Raw genomic sequence first — 16,099 nt, forward strand, 5'->3', positions numbered from 1 at the left:
TATGACAATCAGGAATAAATCAGCATATTTATGTTTGTGTTAAAGACCTGACTTCGTTTCTGGACATGAGGTTTGAGTTTGGGAGGAACAGGTGGAAATGAGGTCGGAGAGAAAAGAATGGTGGAGGAGGCAAATTAAGAAGAGAAGAAAGACATAAATAGAGAGAAAGAGATGTACAAATGCTAAATGGTACAGTTAAAAAGAGCTATTTATAAGGTCTACCACATATGTGGCCGTATGTAGCCCATCTACATGTTTTTAAGATGGTGAGGCAACATGGTGGCTTCCACAATCTGGCGCCCACTCCTGTGTATTTTTAATAGATTAATTTATTCGTTTATGAGAAGGCATTGGTTTGTTGGAAGATATAATTACACACTAAACAATGTATATTAATGAGTAAATTTTTTTTAATTAAACAACCTAACAAAAACATATTACTGTTCTTGCTATTCTATTCTTAAGCTTTTAGGCTAACTTCATATACTTGTGCATTCTTTTGTGTGTACTACAAGCTATTTTATAAAATGTGTCAAATTTGTCTTTTCAAATTGAATGTGACATTATCGTCAGTTAGCAGACTGCAACTTCTCAACACATGTCTAAGATGACAGCTTAAGTAGGGGTTCGTACTGTACCGTTTATATGATAGCTATTAAAAACTGATGCAGGGCAAAATGCCATTATCCTATGCCACTATTTATGCAAACAACGCAAAAATACTTTATATAGACACGCACACTCTTCGAGGCTGGCCCTGTTACTTCCCTAAGCAGGGCCTGACAGACTAAGTCATATTCACATTCAGGCTAAGCCTGTCAGGACTCTCAGCTCATTAGAACTATACACACAGTAACAGGGCAGGAGGAAGATATCTCACTCCAGTATTAGCAAGACAGATGGAATGTCACAAGGAACAGGGGTCTATGGATAACACAGACACTGACATGTATCTCTAATTGTGACACATGTCGCTAGTGATTAGGGCAAATTAAAAAATTGTCAAAATGTGCCAAAGGGTATAATATAAGATGCAGCACTAATGTACTCGTATGATAGGTGCTGTGCTATGTCAATGTGAAACTCCCTGTTTGCTTTACAATGCAAAAAAGCTTGCCACATAATGGCTTGGGTAAGCACATTTTAAAATGAACTAGGAGCTGATTTCATTTATAATAGCCACACTATACTAATGAATAACCAACCGTGCCTCCATTTGCAAAGCAGCCTTTTGTTATAAAAATGTTGAGTCACCTTTCTTCACAGTCTTCAAAGCCAGCACCATCATTAACCAGATTGATGCAAGTTAGTCATTAAGAAGCCGGTAGTCTTCCCCATGTGCTGTCTGGCGAGACGTGGGCTGAATGTCATGCAACAACACTAAGGCACACTCTCTCGGTCAGCTTAACGTTTTAGACAAATACAAGAGAAAAGGAGGAGAAATTAGCACCTGACCTTCCAACAAATAAACAACAGCTTATCCAGCATCCTGTCAATATACTGCAGCAATTACAAGAAGTAGCTTTTGAGATGTTTTCAGACAAAAGCTCACAGGAGGACCATAAAAGAATTTCAATTTGGTTGCTGAAAAATAATTGCCATCACTGGTATTTCTGTCATTAGGTAATGCCAAAGGTAATGATTTTATGCTCCCATTAAATGATTGAATAATTCAGGAGTCATTGTGTTTCATTGGTAAATGAATGGGCAATTATTGTTTTTTTACTTCCTCATTTTTAAAGAAGGATTTAACTGATAAGATGAGAAAAATACTCAAAGCTAGTGTGGAGACCTTTGTTATGGCAGCATGTAAAGCAACAGTGGGAACAGAGGTGATAAGAATTACTCACACAAAATCATTGCAATAAACTCCTGTAAGTCAACTAACTGTTAAATGAAGCAAAGTAGTAAAGAGTGAAGAAGTGGCAACATGGGGTACAAAAATGATTCCAGCAGCAGAGACACAGCTTGAGGCAATCGATTTCCTACCACACTTAGCTTTAAATCATAACATCACTATTTAGGACAACACTTGAATTGCTATCCCTCCTGGACATGTTGAGCCAAGGAGGATGCTGTGTTTGTGTGAATATATGTGCTAGGTCAGCATGTGTCTGTGCGCGGAGTGTATTTGGTTTTAAAGGTTTTAGTTTCTGCTCTTATTTTAAAAACAATTTGGAGCAGAATCATGCATGAAAAGAAATCAATGGACAATAAAGTACAGATGAGCATTATCGGCTTTATTAAAGATACTATGCATTACTTATGTCCATATCTTCTATCGCCTCTTGTGATCGTCAGATTTTCTTACAGTCCACAAACAGGATTATAAAATCTTCTGGGCTAAAAAAAAAAAGAAAAGAAAAGAAAGAAAGTCCACCTTTTTACTGGTTGGATGCGGTATTTAATTTACCCAACCAATGGTTACAGCTTACATTCAGGTCTGTAAGTATTTGGACAGTGATATAATATATAATTTTGCAAATTCTGAGTAAACTGCAGAATTTACTTCACAGGGTTTAAAAAATATTTTATGAACTATTTAGGAATAGTCCTCCAGACATTGGAGTGACAATCAGTTTCATGGCCAGTTCTCTCCTTAGATAAACACTCTTGAGGATGTAGGTGCATCATTTTCTCTAATGCAAACTCTAATGCATTTTCTCTCAAGCAATGCTTCCATAAATATGAATAGAGAAGATTTATGACAAGTTGCACAATCACAAGCAGGAAGGCCAGATTAGACTTTACCAATAAATATCGAAGAGAGTCTGCACAGTTCTGAAAAAACAAATAAATCTTTGAAGAGATTAAATTTAGATTATCTCACACCATTCTGGTAGGAAGAGAAAAGTATTCAGAGGGTTAGGAACAGCTCATGATCTGAAGCTGTCAAACATTATCTGTCAATTATAGTGGAGGCAATGTTATGGCATGAGCATGTATGGCTGCCAGTGGAAGCGTTAGTTGGTGAGGTGAATGCTGACAGAAGTAGCGGGATGAATTCTGAAGTGCACAGGGCTATATTCTCTGCTCACATTCAGCCAAATGCTCCATAACCCATAGCCCTGGTGATTCACAGGCAGTGTTGGGGAGTAACGGAATACAGGTACCGCCGTTACGTATTTAAAATACAAAATATGAGTAACTGTATTCCGTTACAGTTACCGTTTTAAAAGGTGGTATTTAGAATACAGTTACTTTGTTGAAATACAGTGGGGCAAAAAAGTATTTAGTCAGCCACCGATTGTGCAAGTTCCCCCACTTAAAATGATGACAGAGGTCAGTAATTTGCACCAGAGGTACACTTCAACTGTGAGAGACAGAATGTGAAAAAAAAATCCATGAATCCACATGGTAGGATTTGTAAAGAATTTATTCATAAATCAGGGTGGAAAATAAGTATTTGGTCACCTCAAACAAGGAAAATCTCTGGCTCTCACAGACCTGTAACGTCTTCTGTAAGAAGCGTTTCTGTCCCCCACTCGTTACCTGTATGAATGGCACCTGTTTGAACTCATCTGTATAAAAGACACCTGTCCACAGCCTCAAACAGTCAGACTCCAAACTCCGCCATGGCCAAGACCAAAGAGCTTTGGAAGGACACCAGGAAAAGTATTGTAGACCTGCACCAGACTGGGAAGAGTGAATCTACAATAGGCAAGCAGCTTGGTGTGAAAAAAATCAACTGTGGGAGCAATCATCAGAAAATGGAAGACATACAAGACCACTGATAATCTCCCTCGATCTGGGGCTCCACGCAAGATCTCATCCCGTGGGGTCAAAATGATCATGAGAACGGTGAGCAAAGATCCCAGAACCACACGGGGGGACCTGGTGAATGACCTGCAGAGAGCTGGGACCAAAGTAACAAAGGTCACCATCAGTAACACACTACAACGGCAGGGAATCAAATCCCGCAGTGCCAGACGTGTTCCGCTGCTGAAGCCAGTGCATGTCCAGGCCCGTCTGAAGTTTGCCAGAGAGCACATGGATGATACAGCAGAGGATTGGGAGAATGTCATGTGGTCAGATGAAAAACCAAAGTAGAACTTTTTGGTATAAACTCAACTCGTCGTGTTTGGAGGAAGAAGAATACTGAGTTGCATCCCAAGAACACCATACCTACTGTGAAGCATGGGGGTGGAAAGATCATGCTAGGAATGGGCCAAAATACCAGCTACTGTGTGTGCAAACCTGGTAAAGACCTATAGTAAACGTTTGACCTCTGTTATTGCCAACAAAGGTTATGTTACAAAGTATTGAGTTGTATTTTTGTTATTGACCAAATACTTATTTTCCACCCTGATTTACGAATAAATTCTTGACAAATCCTACCATGTGGATTCATGGATTTTTTTTTCACATTCTGTCTCTCACAGTTGAAGTGTACCTCTGGTGCAAATTACTGACCTCTGTCATCATTTTAGGTGGGGGAACTTGCACAATCGGTGGCTGACTAAATACTTTTTTGCCCCACTGTAAATGGATTACACGGCGGTACTTTCCTGTTTCATATTGTGGCGGGTCAGGACTGTTTGGTTTTGTTTGACAGCTACGTTCTGTTGTTCCAGGCGGCAGCGTTACGGTTGCCATGGTTACAGGGTGACGCTCTCTCTCTCTCTGTGTTTCCTGGGTGAGAGAGAGCTTTTTGTTGTTGTTGTTGTTGTTGTTGTGCTAAGCTAACAGGCAGAATGCTACAGGTATAGCTCTAAAGAATGTAGCCTCATGGGCAGTGTAGTCCGTGCTGCAGGGAGAATGGACTGCCACACTCTATATGTTTCTGTGAGCGCGAGGAGGGAGAAAAAGGCGAGTGGAAAAGTCGGAGCTGTCACCGAGCAGAAACGGGAGCTGGAAGCATGTAAATATAATAATAACCACTGCAGCCGAGAAGAGTGCCTGACGAGCCCAGTTGTAAGTAAGCTATTAAGACTCGACTTACGCTGTGTTCGTGTTTATCTCCGAAACAATAAGTTCCGTTGGAGCAGCCTTTCAACGCCTCTCTTTGCCTCTCGCAAGCAAAGCTGACCCAGACAACAAAGTAAAGCTATTTTTCGGCTACGAGCCGACAGGGACCCCGCCGTATTAGTCAGAGGTTCCTTTACTACGGTTCGGAGCCGTGGACCTTCAGTAATAGTAATAAATCACAACAATAGTACAAATATGTAGTTGTAAAAAGCATGATAATATATTAGGTAATCCAAAGTATTCAGAATACGTTACACTCACTGAGTAACGTAACGGAATACGTTACAGAATACATTTTGGGGCATGTATTCTGTAATCTGTAATGGAATACATTTTAAAAGTAACCTTCCCAACACTGTTCACAGGGTAAATGCAATATGACCCGAACCTAAAAGAGGATAGAGAGACCCACAAACAAGTAGCAACAGAAAGAGGCGGCAGTAAAGGTCTAGAATTTGTTGAAGTTGACAAGTTCTAGACTTCAGGAAGTCGTCAGCTGTGAAAGTTTTTATACAAGTACTATATTAAAAACAATCCTTATATTTATAATTATATTAATTTTTTGAAATATCTTTGAGTCTCTAAACATGAGGAACTACATATACAATTGGTGTTTGCTGTTTTTAACCATTGTTATTATTATGGAGAACAATGGCAGCAGAGCAGACTATTGACCTACTTTTACAACTATTGCTGGTGAAATTAGATCTCGTCTGTCCTGCTTGGTGCTGTTCCCAAACCAGGTGCAGATGTTTGACGTCAGGACGCTCTCGATGGTGCAAGAGTAGAAGTTCTTGAGCACCTTCAGTGGCAGATGGAAGTCTCTAAGTCTTCTGAGGAAGAAGAGACGCTGACGGGCTTTCTTAACCAGGGTGTTGATGTGACAGGACCATGACAGGTCCTGAGTGATGTGGACACCCAGGTATCGGAAACTGTCCACTCTCTCCACTGGCGTGCCACTGATGATGAGGGGTTTGTAATTCCTCGCCTGCTTTGTAGTGAAGTCCACGATCAGCTCCTTAGTCTTGCTGACGTTTGTGCACGATGTGCACGATAATGGATGCCCTTTAATATACTAACTCATGCAATCTGCCTCTAATGTAGGATGTTCCACTTCCCTATATGCACCTCGAAGAGACAAGAACCACGGAGGTCTATAGACGAGTTTAGTGAGAAGAAACACAGGTATAGACTAGAGATGGACCGACCCGATACTGACGTAAATTACTGGATCGGATATCGGAGAGAAATAAAAAAAATGTAATCCCATCCATTAAATATCAAAAAAGCACCTCACAAAACTTGCGACACGGCGTAACTCTCCTCCTAACCGTAGCACGTCGGAGCAGTGTGCTCACGTGATAGAGCGGCTGTGTGTATTTGTAGCCTCGCTACCAATCCGGCATTTCATCTCCGAGGAAGTGATCCCAGAGAGAAGCAAAGCAAGTGTGTAAGTTCATCTCTGAATGTTTATAAAGCATTCCCGCGTTAAGCTGAACAACCGATATATGGAGCGACTGCCTCTTCTCTCCCCCTCCGTCTCCTGCTGCTACTTCAATCATGAAACTGATCAGTGATCAGCTGATCGGCTTTTCTATCGCGAGTCCATCGCTCTTGTTTGTTTATCTCCCACTTTGCACCAGAAAGAGGAAACCAGCGGCTGAATAACAGCAGCACATTTAACCTTGATAATCTGTTGTTAGAATTTATTAAATATTACTTTCTAGACCAGGATCCTTTTCTACGCAGCTGACGGCTGGTAACTGTGCAGGGGCGGATCTAGCAAAGTTTAGCCAGGGGGGCCGATAGGGCATGAATAGGGAGAAGGGGGCACAAAGGCATACTTTTCTTTCTTATTCTCATTAAAAATGTCTAGCTTTTAATAAATATTTATCTGAATCTTACACCCAAAGTTTTAATCTGATGTAAAATGAATAGAAGTCCATTACTGTATACAGCCTGTACATACTTATAGTTATAGAATATTCACAACATACTTCATACCGTGTACATTATAACATACCATAATAGACCCATTTCTGTAATATACTTACATATCTATACTATTGCTAATATATATTGTAATATATCTATATCACTAAAGCACTTCTGGATGGATGCAAACTGCATTTCGTTGCCCTGTACCTGTGCATGTGCAATGACAATAAAGTTGAATTCTATTCTATTCTATTCTATTCTATTCTATTCTCTATAGTAACTATTAAGTCTAACATACCCTAGTAAGCTATAGTACTTTTTCCTTTGGGAAGGTACCATCTGTGCAGTCTGCAGTTCTGTTGAAGAAAGATGTTGAATCTATTTAATTATTCTTGAAAAATAATTTATTTCTGTGCATTTTTTCCCCCACACTGCATCGAATTAAAGTTGATCACATCGATTAAGCATCATGAGGTGGTGGGTGGGGGGGTGGTTCCCTTTTTTCTTTTTTTCTTTTTGCTGGGAGTTTTAGAGCCCTATTAGTTAGGTTGCTTACTCTTTAAAATACCAGAATAGGGAGGATGGAGTAGGTTTAAGTTTATTAGATTGATCAGTATTGCTGAACTATGAAATATTTTGGGTGCAGTGCATTTTTTTTTTCATACAGATATAACAGAATAGCTTTAGTGTTTTTTGGGGTTTTTTTTTTAATTTTTAATTTTTAACTTGAGTATGAACTTATACAAAAAGCAGCAAGATATTAAAAAAACAGTTTTATTGATTAAAAAACACACTATATCGGATTCCTATCGGTATCAGCTGATATCCAAATTTATGATATCGGTATCGGACATAAAAAAGTGGTATCGTGCCATCTCTAGTATAGACATCCTTCAAGATGTACAAATACCACACCTTGCAATGTGGGACACATTTTAAGGTCACTTAAGACTGATGTTCATTTGGTAGTTGCAGCACCTCCATCCTCACATCATCACTAATCTCACCCTCTCACAATCTGTTAGCATGTAGGCATAAGGAAAGTTGAGTTACTTTGGTATTATTTGGTCCATAAAACATAAAAAAGGAAAATTATATATAAACTTTGCTTTCATGGTTTCAGCATGGCCAAAATGTTCCATGAAATAATAATAATAATAATGGATTGGATTTATATAGCGCTTTTCAAGGCACCCAAAGCGCTTTACAATACCACTATTCATTCACTCTCGCATTCACACACTGGTGGAGGCAAGCTACGGTTGTAGCCACAGCTGCCCTGGGGCAGACTGACAGAAGTGAGGCTGCCATATCGCGCCATCGGCCCCTCTGGCCAACACCAGAAATCTAGAGATGAGGCTTGTAGAAATCTATAACATGAAGTTACACACCTCATCTACTCTAGTCTGATCTTATCAATGTGAACTCAAACAAGCCAGACTGATTTTATTTTCTTCCGTCTCAAAAAAGACAATGACGTATATAAATGTGCTGATATATGTGTGTCAAATAGGAAGGAAGTTGAGCACTGGCTGCAATTTTGCTAAGAGGAATGGATGAATGCCACCATATATTGTTTTCTTTCATTCTATTTCTGAGAATATAATACAAGAGTACTTATGTACAGAGTGAAAGAGAGAGCGGCATAAGTTAAAATGAGGAGGATGAAAAGCGGTTAATGTTATGCTTGATTCATTTTTGACTTCTCACTGGAGTCTAGTGTGCCAGCTCAATTTTGGGTATAAAATGTGGATTCAGTTTCTTATAGGCCTAATATATAATAGTATAATTTAATTTTTTTTAAAAATAGGTTTTGGGTAACATTTGTGTTTTCTTGTTTTTATGTTAAGCACATTTTCCAAGATCATGCAACGCATATAGCTTGTGCTTTGCGGCACAGCTTTAGTCCTTTGGTATTAGTTAGTTAGTGTGTGTGTGTTAGTGTGATGTAATGCACAGTGTAGGCACTTGTGTTTTATTCGTTAAGGACTTCTGTGTACCCCTCGTTGTTACTAATACTAATTAGCTGTGGTAGAAAAGGAATTGAAATCACTGCCTGCCAAAATGATAATCACTTATCAATGGTGAATAGTTAAATTTCATCAACACTCAGCTTCTCCTGGGAGAAGATCTTCTAGTTTACGTGTGCTTTGTGGACTTTTGTGCATTATTATTTTTTTCATTATTGCTAATGACACAAAATGTGATTCCAACCTGTGTCTGCAACACTATTTACACATAGTACATTTCTGTTCAGTCAGACATTGTATTTGACATCAGTAGAGGTGGACCTTCTTTTTACTCTGAGTAACAAGCGTGGCGTTTACAGTTGTACCTCATGACATCATCTAACAAATAGATTCTGAAATAAATCTGTGTTCAGCTGCAGTCGAGCAGGGGATTTAGATGGATTTTTGTGGGTTGACCATTCTGTGGCATTAAAAAATGAATTTTACATTATTCTATTAACATTAAAATAAATTCAAATCACAGGTATCTAATTCATATAATGCAGTATATTCCAAAACCCCAATTTTTAGAAGATATACTAAAAAACTAGTTCTACAAAACACTCTCATGTCCCCCATGTAAATCCTTTCTAGGCCAGGAGTCCTGTTCAGTCATAGCTTACTCACTTGCACCGTCTATGTAGCAAACCTTAGTAAGCAGTCGAAGTTTATGACGAACAGCTCAATCATCCATTCATCTATCCATCCACTATTCACATTTGCATCCATGGAGGCACATCTGCATCTATTATGTACATATAGAAACAAAAAGATAAAAGTGCACCTTTTCTGTGATGATCCGATCCACACATTGTTTCCCTGTCAAAGGCAGGCTGCACTTGTCCAGTATCTTGTGTTTTCCTCCCTAAAAAGAACAGGACAACATCATTGCCTTCATTTAGTATCTGGATGTTTTTGGAAGGGATCTTTTATGTTGTACATATATGTGTATATTCAGTGTTTCAGCTGGGTATGTATATTGATCCTAAAGGACATCCAGCACAAATACAGTGTGTGCCTCAGTTTCTCCATCAGACATCTTCAAGGAAAAGGAGGGAGAGAGAAAGAAAGAAGGAGAGAGGGAGAGAAAGAGAGAGAGAAGCCTCCAACGATGTCTAAGAGGCATACATCACACACCCTCTCTCACTCTCTCACTCCCCTTCCCCATCATGAATGAAAGCAGCCTTCAGGGCAGTAAATTTATGCTCACCTGCTGCACCATCTGGACTTTAGCTGGGCGCCAGACAGAGTCCCATTAGCAAAAAACAGCATGCTTTTGTAAATGCAGAGTGTTACATTGCCCTTGCATCACATTGGTTTGGACTTTCTAAAAGTAAACCAATTCAGCTGGATTGCGTACTGCAAGTGTCAGAACCCCTGTGGGATTAGTCATCTCTTGCTGCAGTCCCGGTCTAACTATCAGCTCGTCTCAAAACACTAAGCCCAATTCTAGACTTGTATTTAAATTAACTGAAGATGAGCAAACAGGAGGTGGATTGTGTGCCTCACTAGAATGAGCCAGCCCTCTCTAGTAAAAGGATATTAAGCAATCCATTAGCAGAATTATCCTTAATCAGCCCTAGCACTCACATTCATTACTGTAGGAAGCAGATACAAGTAACGCTGGTGAAGATATAAACACGGGAAAAGGACGCTGTTAATTTAATTTCACTCACAGAAAGGAAACAAGTCTCTTGAGTGACTCGTAAAGGCAATGTTAGCTAGAAAAACCACAATAAGAGTTCATGCTAACACACCCTTAAGGCCTCAATGGTCGCTTCTATCACCTCCGCAACCTCGTCTCACAGTCACTTTAAGCCACTGCAGTATTCTCCTGAATGATAGGTGTCGCCACTCGGACAATATCGCCACATAAGCGCTGATATAGGAGGAAAATAAGTCAAAACCAGAAGTCAAGGGGGGGGGGGGTTGCAAGTTTTTAAACTGTTAAACTGTTCTCCCTCTGTATATCTGTATATCGCTGAGCTTAAATTGGCGGTAAAAAGTGTCACGATCATACACTCGTGTCTTCAATCCAGCTCCTACTGCCAAAACGCAACACGCCAAGTTACACAAATCTAGAGGTGCACAGGCGGCTGACAAACCACAAAGATTGTGTCACACGACACGCGATTTGACTTAAAAATCACTGCGTGACACAGCGAGCATATTGGCCCAACTACATGTTTACACACCTTAGCTGAATGCTCCATGGTGACCACCACCTTAGTTCCAGCGCTTGCCACCAAATCCATGGCTCCTCCCATTCCTTTCACCATCTTACCCTGAGAATAGAAGAGAAACAAACAGACTTTAGTTATTCCATCTAATCTTGGACAGAATGATATTTTCACTTGACTGATTTTTCACAACATTAGCTAGAGAGTATAGTACAAAATTATAGTCGGTCTAATCCCTAGTTAGGATTACCAAAACATTTTACATTTAAGCTTAATTGACAATAGACCATAAAACAGCTACACATACGTTGAAAAAAAAAGAAAAAAAGGGAGAGAGAGAAAGACCATTTAGCTACATTTATCTATAGGATCACACCAGTTAGTGGCACCAATGTGTTTTATGCTGCATTCCATTTGAAGTGGGAAGCCAGAAACCCTTGATTCTGAGTTTGAAGTTTCAAATTCAAAAAAGCCCCGCAAACCCTGACTTTGCAATTCAAGATGGCAGAAACTGAGAAGTAAAACCTGCAATCTGTACTACTACTGTTGTGTATTTGTGACTCTGTAAATAAGTCATAAACAAAGTACTAACACGCTCCATCTATAAATGTGCTGCATTGGTGTTTGTAAGTGCGAAAACCCTAACATTATAGTATATTGCTAGTGATGGATAAATGGCTCTACCTTCCAAGGGCGCAAAACAAAGCCTGTCTTTTCTTGCGTTCTTGACTACTACTATTGGAACGCATACCTGACTTCCAACGTAAAAGTAATGCAGCATTAGAGAAAAAGAAACAAAAGAAAAAGAAACACCAGCAGAGTACTCCAAGCCACCTTTTCTGATAGTCCCACCTACGGCATGTGTGTCCCCAGAACTCCATTTTGTATAGACTGAATCACAAAGTAAAAATAATTCTACCTTTAATAATGATGCTTCTGTAGCCCAGCTAGAAAAAAAGAGCAGTGGAAAGTAGTTTTTTTTTCATGTATAATGTAAAGAATTTAGTCATTTCTTTTTTCTTTTATGTTTAAAGGAAGATGTGGACCAATAAGATTATCTGTTGTCATTTAACTTGGCCAATCAGCAATGAGCTCCCAGTGACCCTTGCTGTTGACCTTGATCACATGATTTCCTGTGTTGCCATTTCGTTCCTGTTCATATAATGCCATGTGCCAGAGAAACTAATGTTCCCGAAGTCGAATCGCTAGGAGTTAAAAGCAAGTCTGCTGCAGTTGTTTTTGGTTGTTCAGAGTTTCACCCTGTCAACGGTCAGGTTTTTTTGTTATCTGGTAAAAGGATGACTCGACAGACGGACCCAGTCTGAAGCAAGCCCCATCGAGGAGCAGTGATTCCACAGTTCCAGTTAACTGGATGGCGAGCCTCGCTAGGAGTTAAAAGCAAGTCTGCTGCAGTTGTTTTTGGTTGTTCAGAGTTTCACCCTGTCAACGGTCAGGTTTTTTTGTTATCTGGTAAAAGGATGACTCGACAGACGGACCCAGTCTGAAGCAAGCCCCATCGAGGAGCAGTGATTCCACAGTTCCAGTTAACTGGATGGCGAGCCAACCCGAAATTGAAAAGGATTTGCCAAGGTTTTATTGAAGCCAAAGTTTCGTTCCCATTGAAGCTTCAGATACCTGCAGGACTACGAACTTTCTTCCTTCATCGGAGTGTGGTAGGACAAACATTAAACAAACTGAACGGGCCCCAACGATCCATCAGTTATCAGACATTATCCACTCATATAATTGACTCAGAGAAAGCTGTATGCGTGCACTTTTATTTAGTTTGTTATTTTGGGGGAAATATTTTGTATTTTATTTTATTGTTTTTTTCATTACATTGTTGCAGCTGCTGTGTGTCAAATATAACAAATTTGTGAACAGTATATTGTGGTGTGGTCTCTTCTTATTGGTGTTTATACCTTGGGCTCCTGCCGATCCTAGATCTTCTGATACTGGCTAGTGGGAGTTCGGTCATTCTTAATAATAATTCACAAGTTGGGTTACATAAGTGGCGAGCCAGCCAGGAGCCTAAGAATTTTTAAACATCAGTAATGAGAAATTGTGTCTGACATGGATTTTGTCCAGCGCTCAGGTGTAAAAATTCCCAATGCAGTTATTGTGAGTGGGATCACGAAATCAGAGAAAGATGAAGAAGTTTTAGAGTTTTTGAAAAAGTATGGTGGTGTTAAAACCCTTTTGCCAGTGGATGATGCTACCTCAGAGTTTCATCAAAACCTGATTGTTGAGTACTCAAGTGGCTCAGCTGTAGAAGCTTTAGAGCCTCTTATGCCATACAAGTATGTTGCAGAGGGTGAACCAAATGTCTCTTACTGTGTGAGGGCCTTGGCAAGCGTTTACACTGCTAAGGTGGGTGAAGGTGTCACGAAGTCATACTTGGCTGAATTAAAGGGCTTGGCTAAGCTCAGTGGCAAAATCTATGAGGAAGTATTGAAAGAGATGATATCACAAATCTGTGAGACAACTGAGAATACAGATGAGGCACCTTCTGTCTTACATGATAGCATTGTTGATGAGACACCAATACCACAGCCCCAGTTGCTTTCAGGTCCCTCAAGGGTAAGCAGTGACCAAGGTGTCTCAACTCCAGTTCCACCCTTGCGTGTACAGAAGCCTTCAATAGTGATTAGTGATGTAAATCCCCCTGAAGTTCAGAAGGTCGTTGTTGAGAATATTTTAAGGAAGGATGACATTGGATCACAGATCCATTCTTCAATGCGCATCCGTTCCTTCTCAGGGAAAACTCCCAGGCCTAACAATGAGACAGACTATGAGACTTGGCGCTCACACATTGAGCTGCTTTTAAGTGACCCCAGTATGACCCATCTGCAGGTGTCCAGGAAGATTTTAGAGAATTTGCTTCCACCTGCAGTTGATGTGGTGAAGTGCTTGAGTCCCAGCGCACCCCCAGTAGCCTATCTGCAGTTGCTCGATTCAGCCTTCGGCGCTGTAGAGGATGGTGAGGAGCTTTTTGCTCAGTTCATGAATACCCTTCAGGACCCAGGCGAGAAACCATCAGCTTTCCTCCATCGTTTACAGCTAGCACTAAATTTAGCAGTAAAAAGGGGGGGTATTCCACCTGATGATGTAAACAAACATCTCCTCAAGCAGTTTTGTAGGGGGTGTTGGGATAGTGGATTGCTCTCCAGTCTGCAACTTGAACACAAGAAAAACTGTCCACCGTCATTTTCAGAGCTCTTGCTAATGTTGCGTACCGAAGAAGATAGACAAGCTGCAAAGGTTGATAGGATGAAAAAGCACATTGGTTCATCAAAACGAGTATCTGTCCATGCTCAGAGTTCCTGTGTTTGTGCAGGCGTAAGAGAAAGCCCACAGTGTGGTCCGAAAGCTATTGAGGAACTTCAAAAGCAGATAGCTAGCTTGCAGAGTCAGCTAGCCTCATTTGCATCACAGGAAAAGCTAAGTGAGCGTGCCAACAAGAAACCGGTTAAAAAGACAACCTGTAAATCGAAATTGGACAACACACATCAAGAAGTGCATCGATTAGCCGGAGTAAAACAGACAGGCAGGCCCAGGCCTTGGTATTGTTTTCACTGTGGGGAAGATGGGCATATTGCCACTTCTTGTACAAACCCTGCAAATTCTGCACTAGTTATTGAAAAGAAGAAGCAGTTGGAGAGGAGGCAGCACGCGTGGGAAAGTCAAAGTTGTCCCAGCGACTCCAGTTCACCTTTAAATTAGATCCAGTCTCTGTTGTGGGACAGACAGAGGCTGAAGAACATGCGCAGCGTCCCACAGACGTAAAGATTGTCAGCAAAGCAGGCAAGTGTGTGGATCTAGAGCACTCCAGTAGTGCAAAGCAATCCTTCAGGCTTCCAAAGGGTCTGATTGGTACCAGGAGCACTGCTGAAGTGATAATTGAAGGTAAAACATTTAGTTGTCTGCTAGATACCGGCTCGCAAGTGACTACTATCCCCCAATCCTTTTATGAACAACACATGTCAGTGCAGGACATCAAGCCTCTCTATGACCTCTTGGAGGTTGAAGGGGCGAATGGACAGGCTGTACCTTATTTGGGCTACATTGAAACTACTGTCACTTTTCCAAAAGAATTTCTTGGTATGTCTATTGAGGTGCCCACATTAGCTCTCATAGTTCCTGACGTTCGAGCTACCTCAGGGTCCTACTTACTCATAGGGACAAATACACTTGATGTGTTGTATGACATTTATTGCAAAGCTAATCCAGGAGATCCCAAGACATTTCCTCACGGCTACAAAGCGGTCATTAAGGTGCTTGAACTCAGACACAATCAGTCTAACGTCAGTCACCATGGTGTTGTAAAACTGAAGGGCAGAATCTCTCAGGTTGTCCCAGCAGGGGCCACAGTGGTTTTGGAGGGTGTCTCTACTGCCAGCGGTCTTCAGCATGAACAATCAGTTGTTGTTGAGCAGCCTTCCAGTTCCTCTCTACCTGGTGGTCTGCTAGTGAACACTTGTCTGGTTGACCTGTCCAAACAACGACCCTTTAGGCTTCCAGTTGTGATTACCAACCAATCTGAACATGACATTGTCATTCCTGCTAAATGTCAAATTGCTGACATTAGCGCTTACCAATGTATTTTGTCAAAGGAGCAGAGTGTGGTTAACTTGCAAAAGGCAGATCTCACTCAAGAGGCCAATTGTAACTTCAACTTTGGAGAGTCCCCAATCCCTCCCGAGTGGAAGGGTTGTATCACACGACTCCTTAACAACATGCCAGATGTATTTGCGCAACATGACTTGGACTTTGGAAGAACCGACAAGGTGACTCACCACATCAAGCTCTCAGACGAGGCTCCTTTCAAACACCGTGCTCGTCCGCTACACCCTCAAGACATTGAGGCTGTCCGTAGGCACATTCAAGAGCTTCTTGATACAGGTGTAATCAGAGAGTCCGAGTCTCCCTTCTCTTCGCCCATTGTGGTAGTCCGTAAAAAGAATGGCCAGGTCCGGTTGTGCATAGACTACAGAAAACTCAACC

At 40.9% G+C, this 16,099-nt stretch overlaps 1 protein-coding gene across 1 annotated transcript in view; it reads right to left on the reverse strand.

Annotated features, from left to right (window-relative positions):
- oxct1a (3-oxoacid CoA transferase 1a) overlaps positions 1-16,099 on the reverse strand; it is a 61,018-nt gene that overhangs the window by 2,660 nt on the left and 42,259 nt on the right. The window contains exons 14-15 of the mRNA XM_080893626.1: positions 11,111-11,200; positions 9,700-9,780 (exon numbers count right to left, since the gene is read on the reverse strand). Coding sequence (XP_080749752.1) covers positions 9,700-9,780; positions 11,111-11,200 — 171 coding nt within the window. The remainder of the gene's footprint in view (positions 1-9,699; positions 9,781-11,110; positions 11,201-16,099) is intronic.

The sequence above is a fragment of the Rhamphochromis sp. 'chilingali' genome (assembly GCF_963969265.1).
Source record: "Rhamphochromis sp. 'chilingali' genome assembly, chromosome: 10".
NCBI classification, from domain to species: Eukaryota; Metazoa; Chordata; class Actinopteri; order Cichliformes; family Cichlidae; genus Rhamphochromis; species Rhamphochromis sp. 'chilingali'.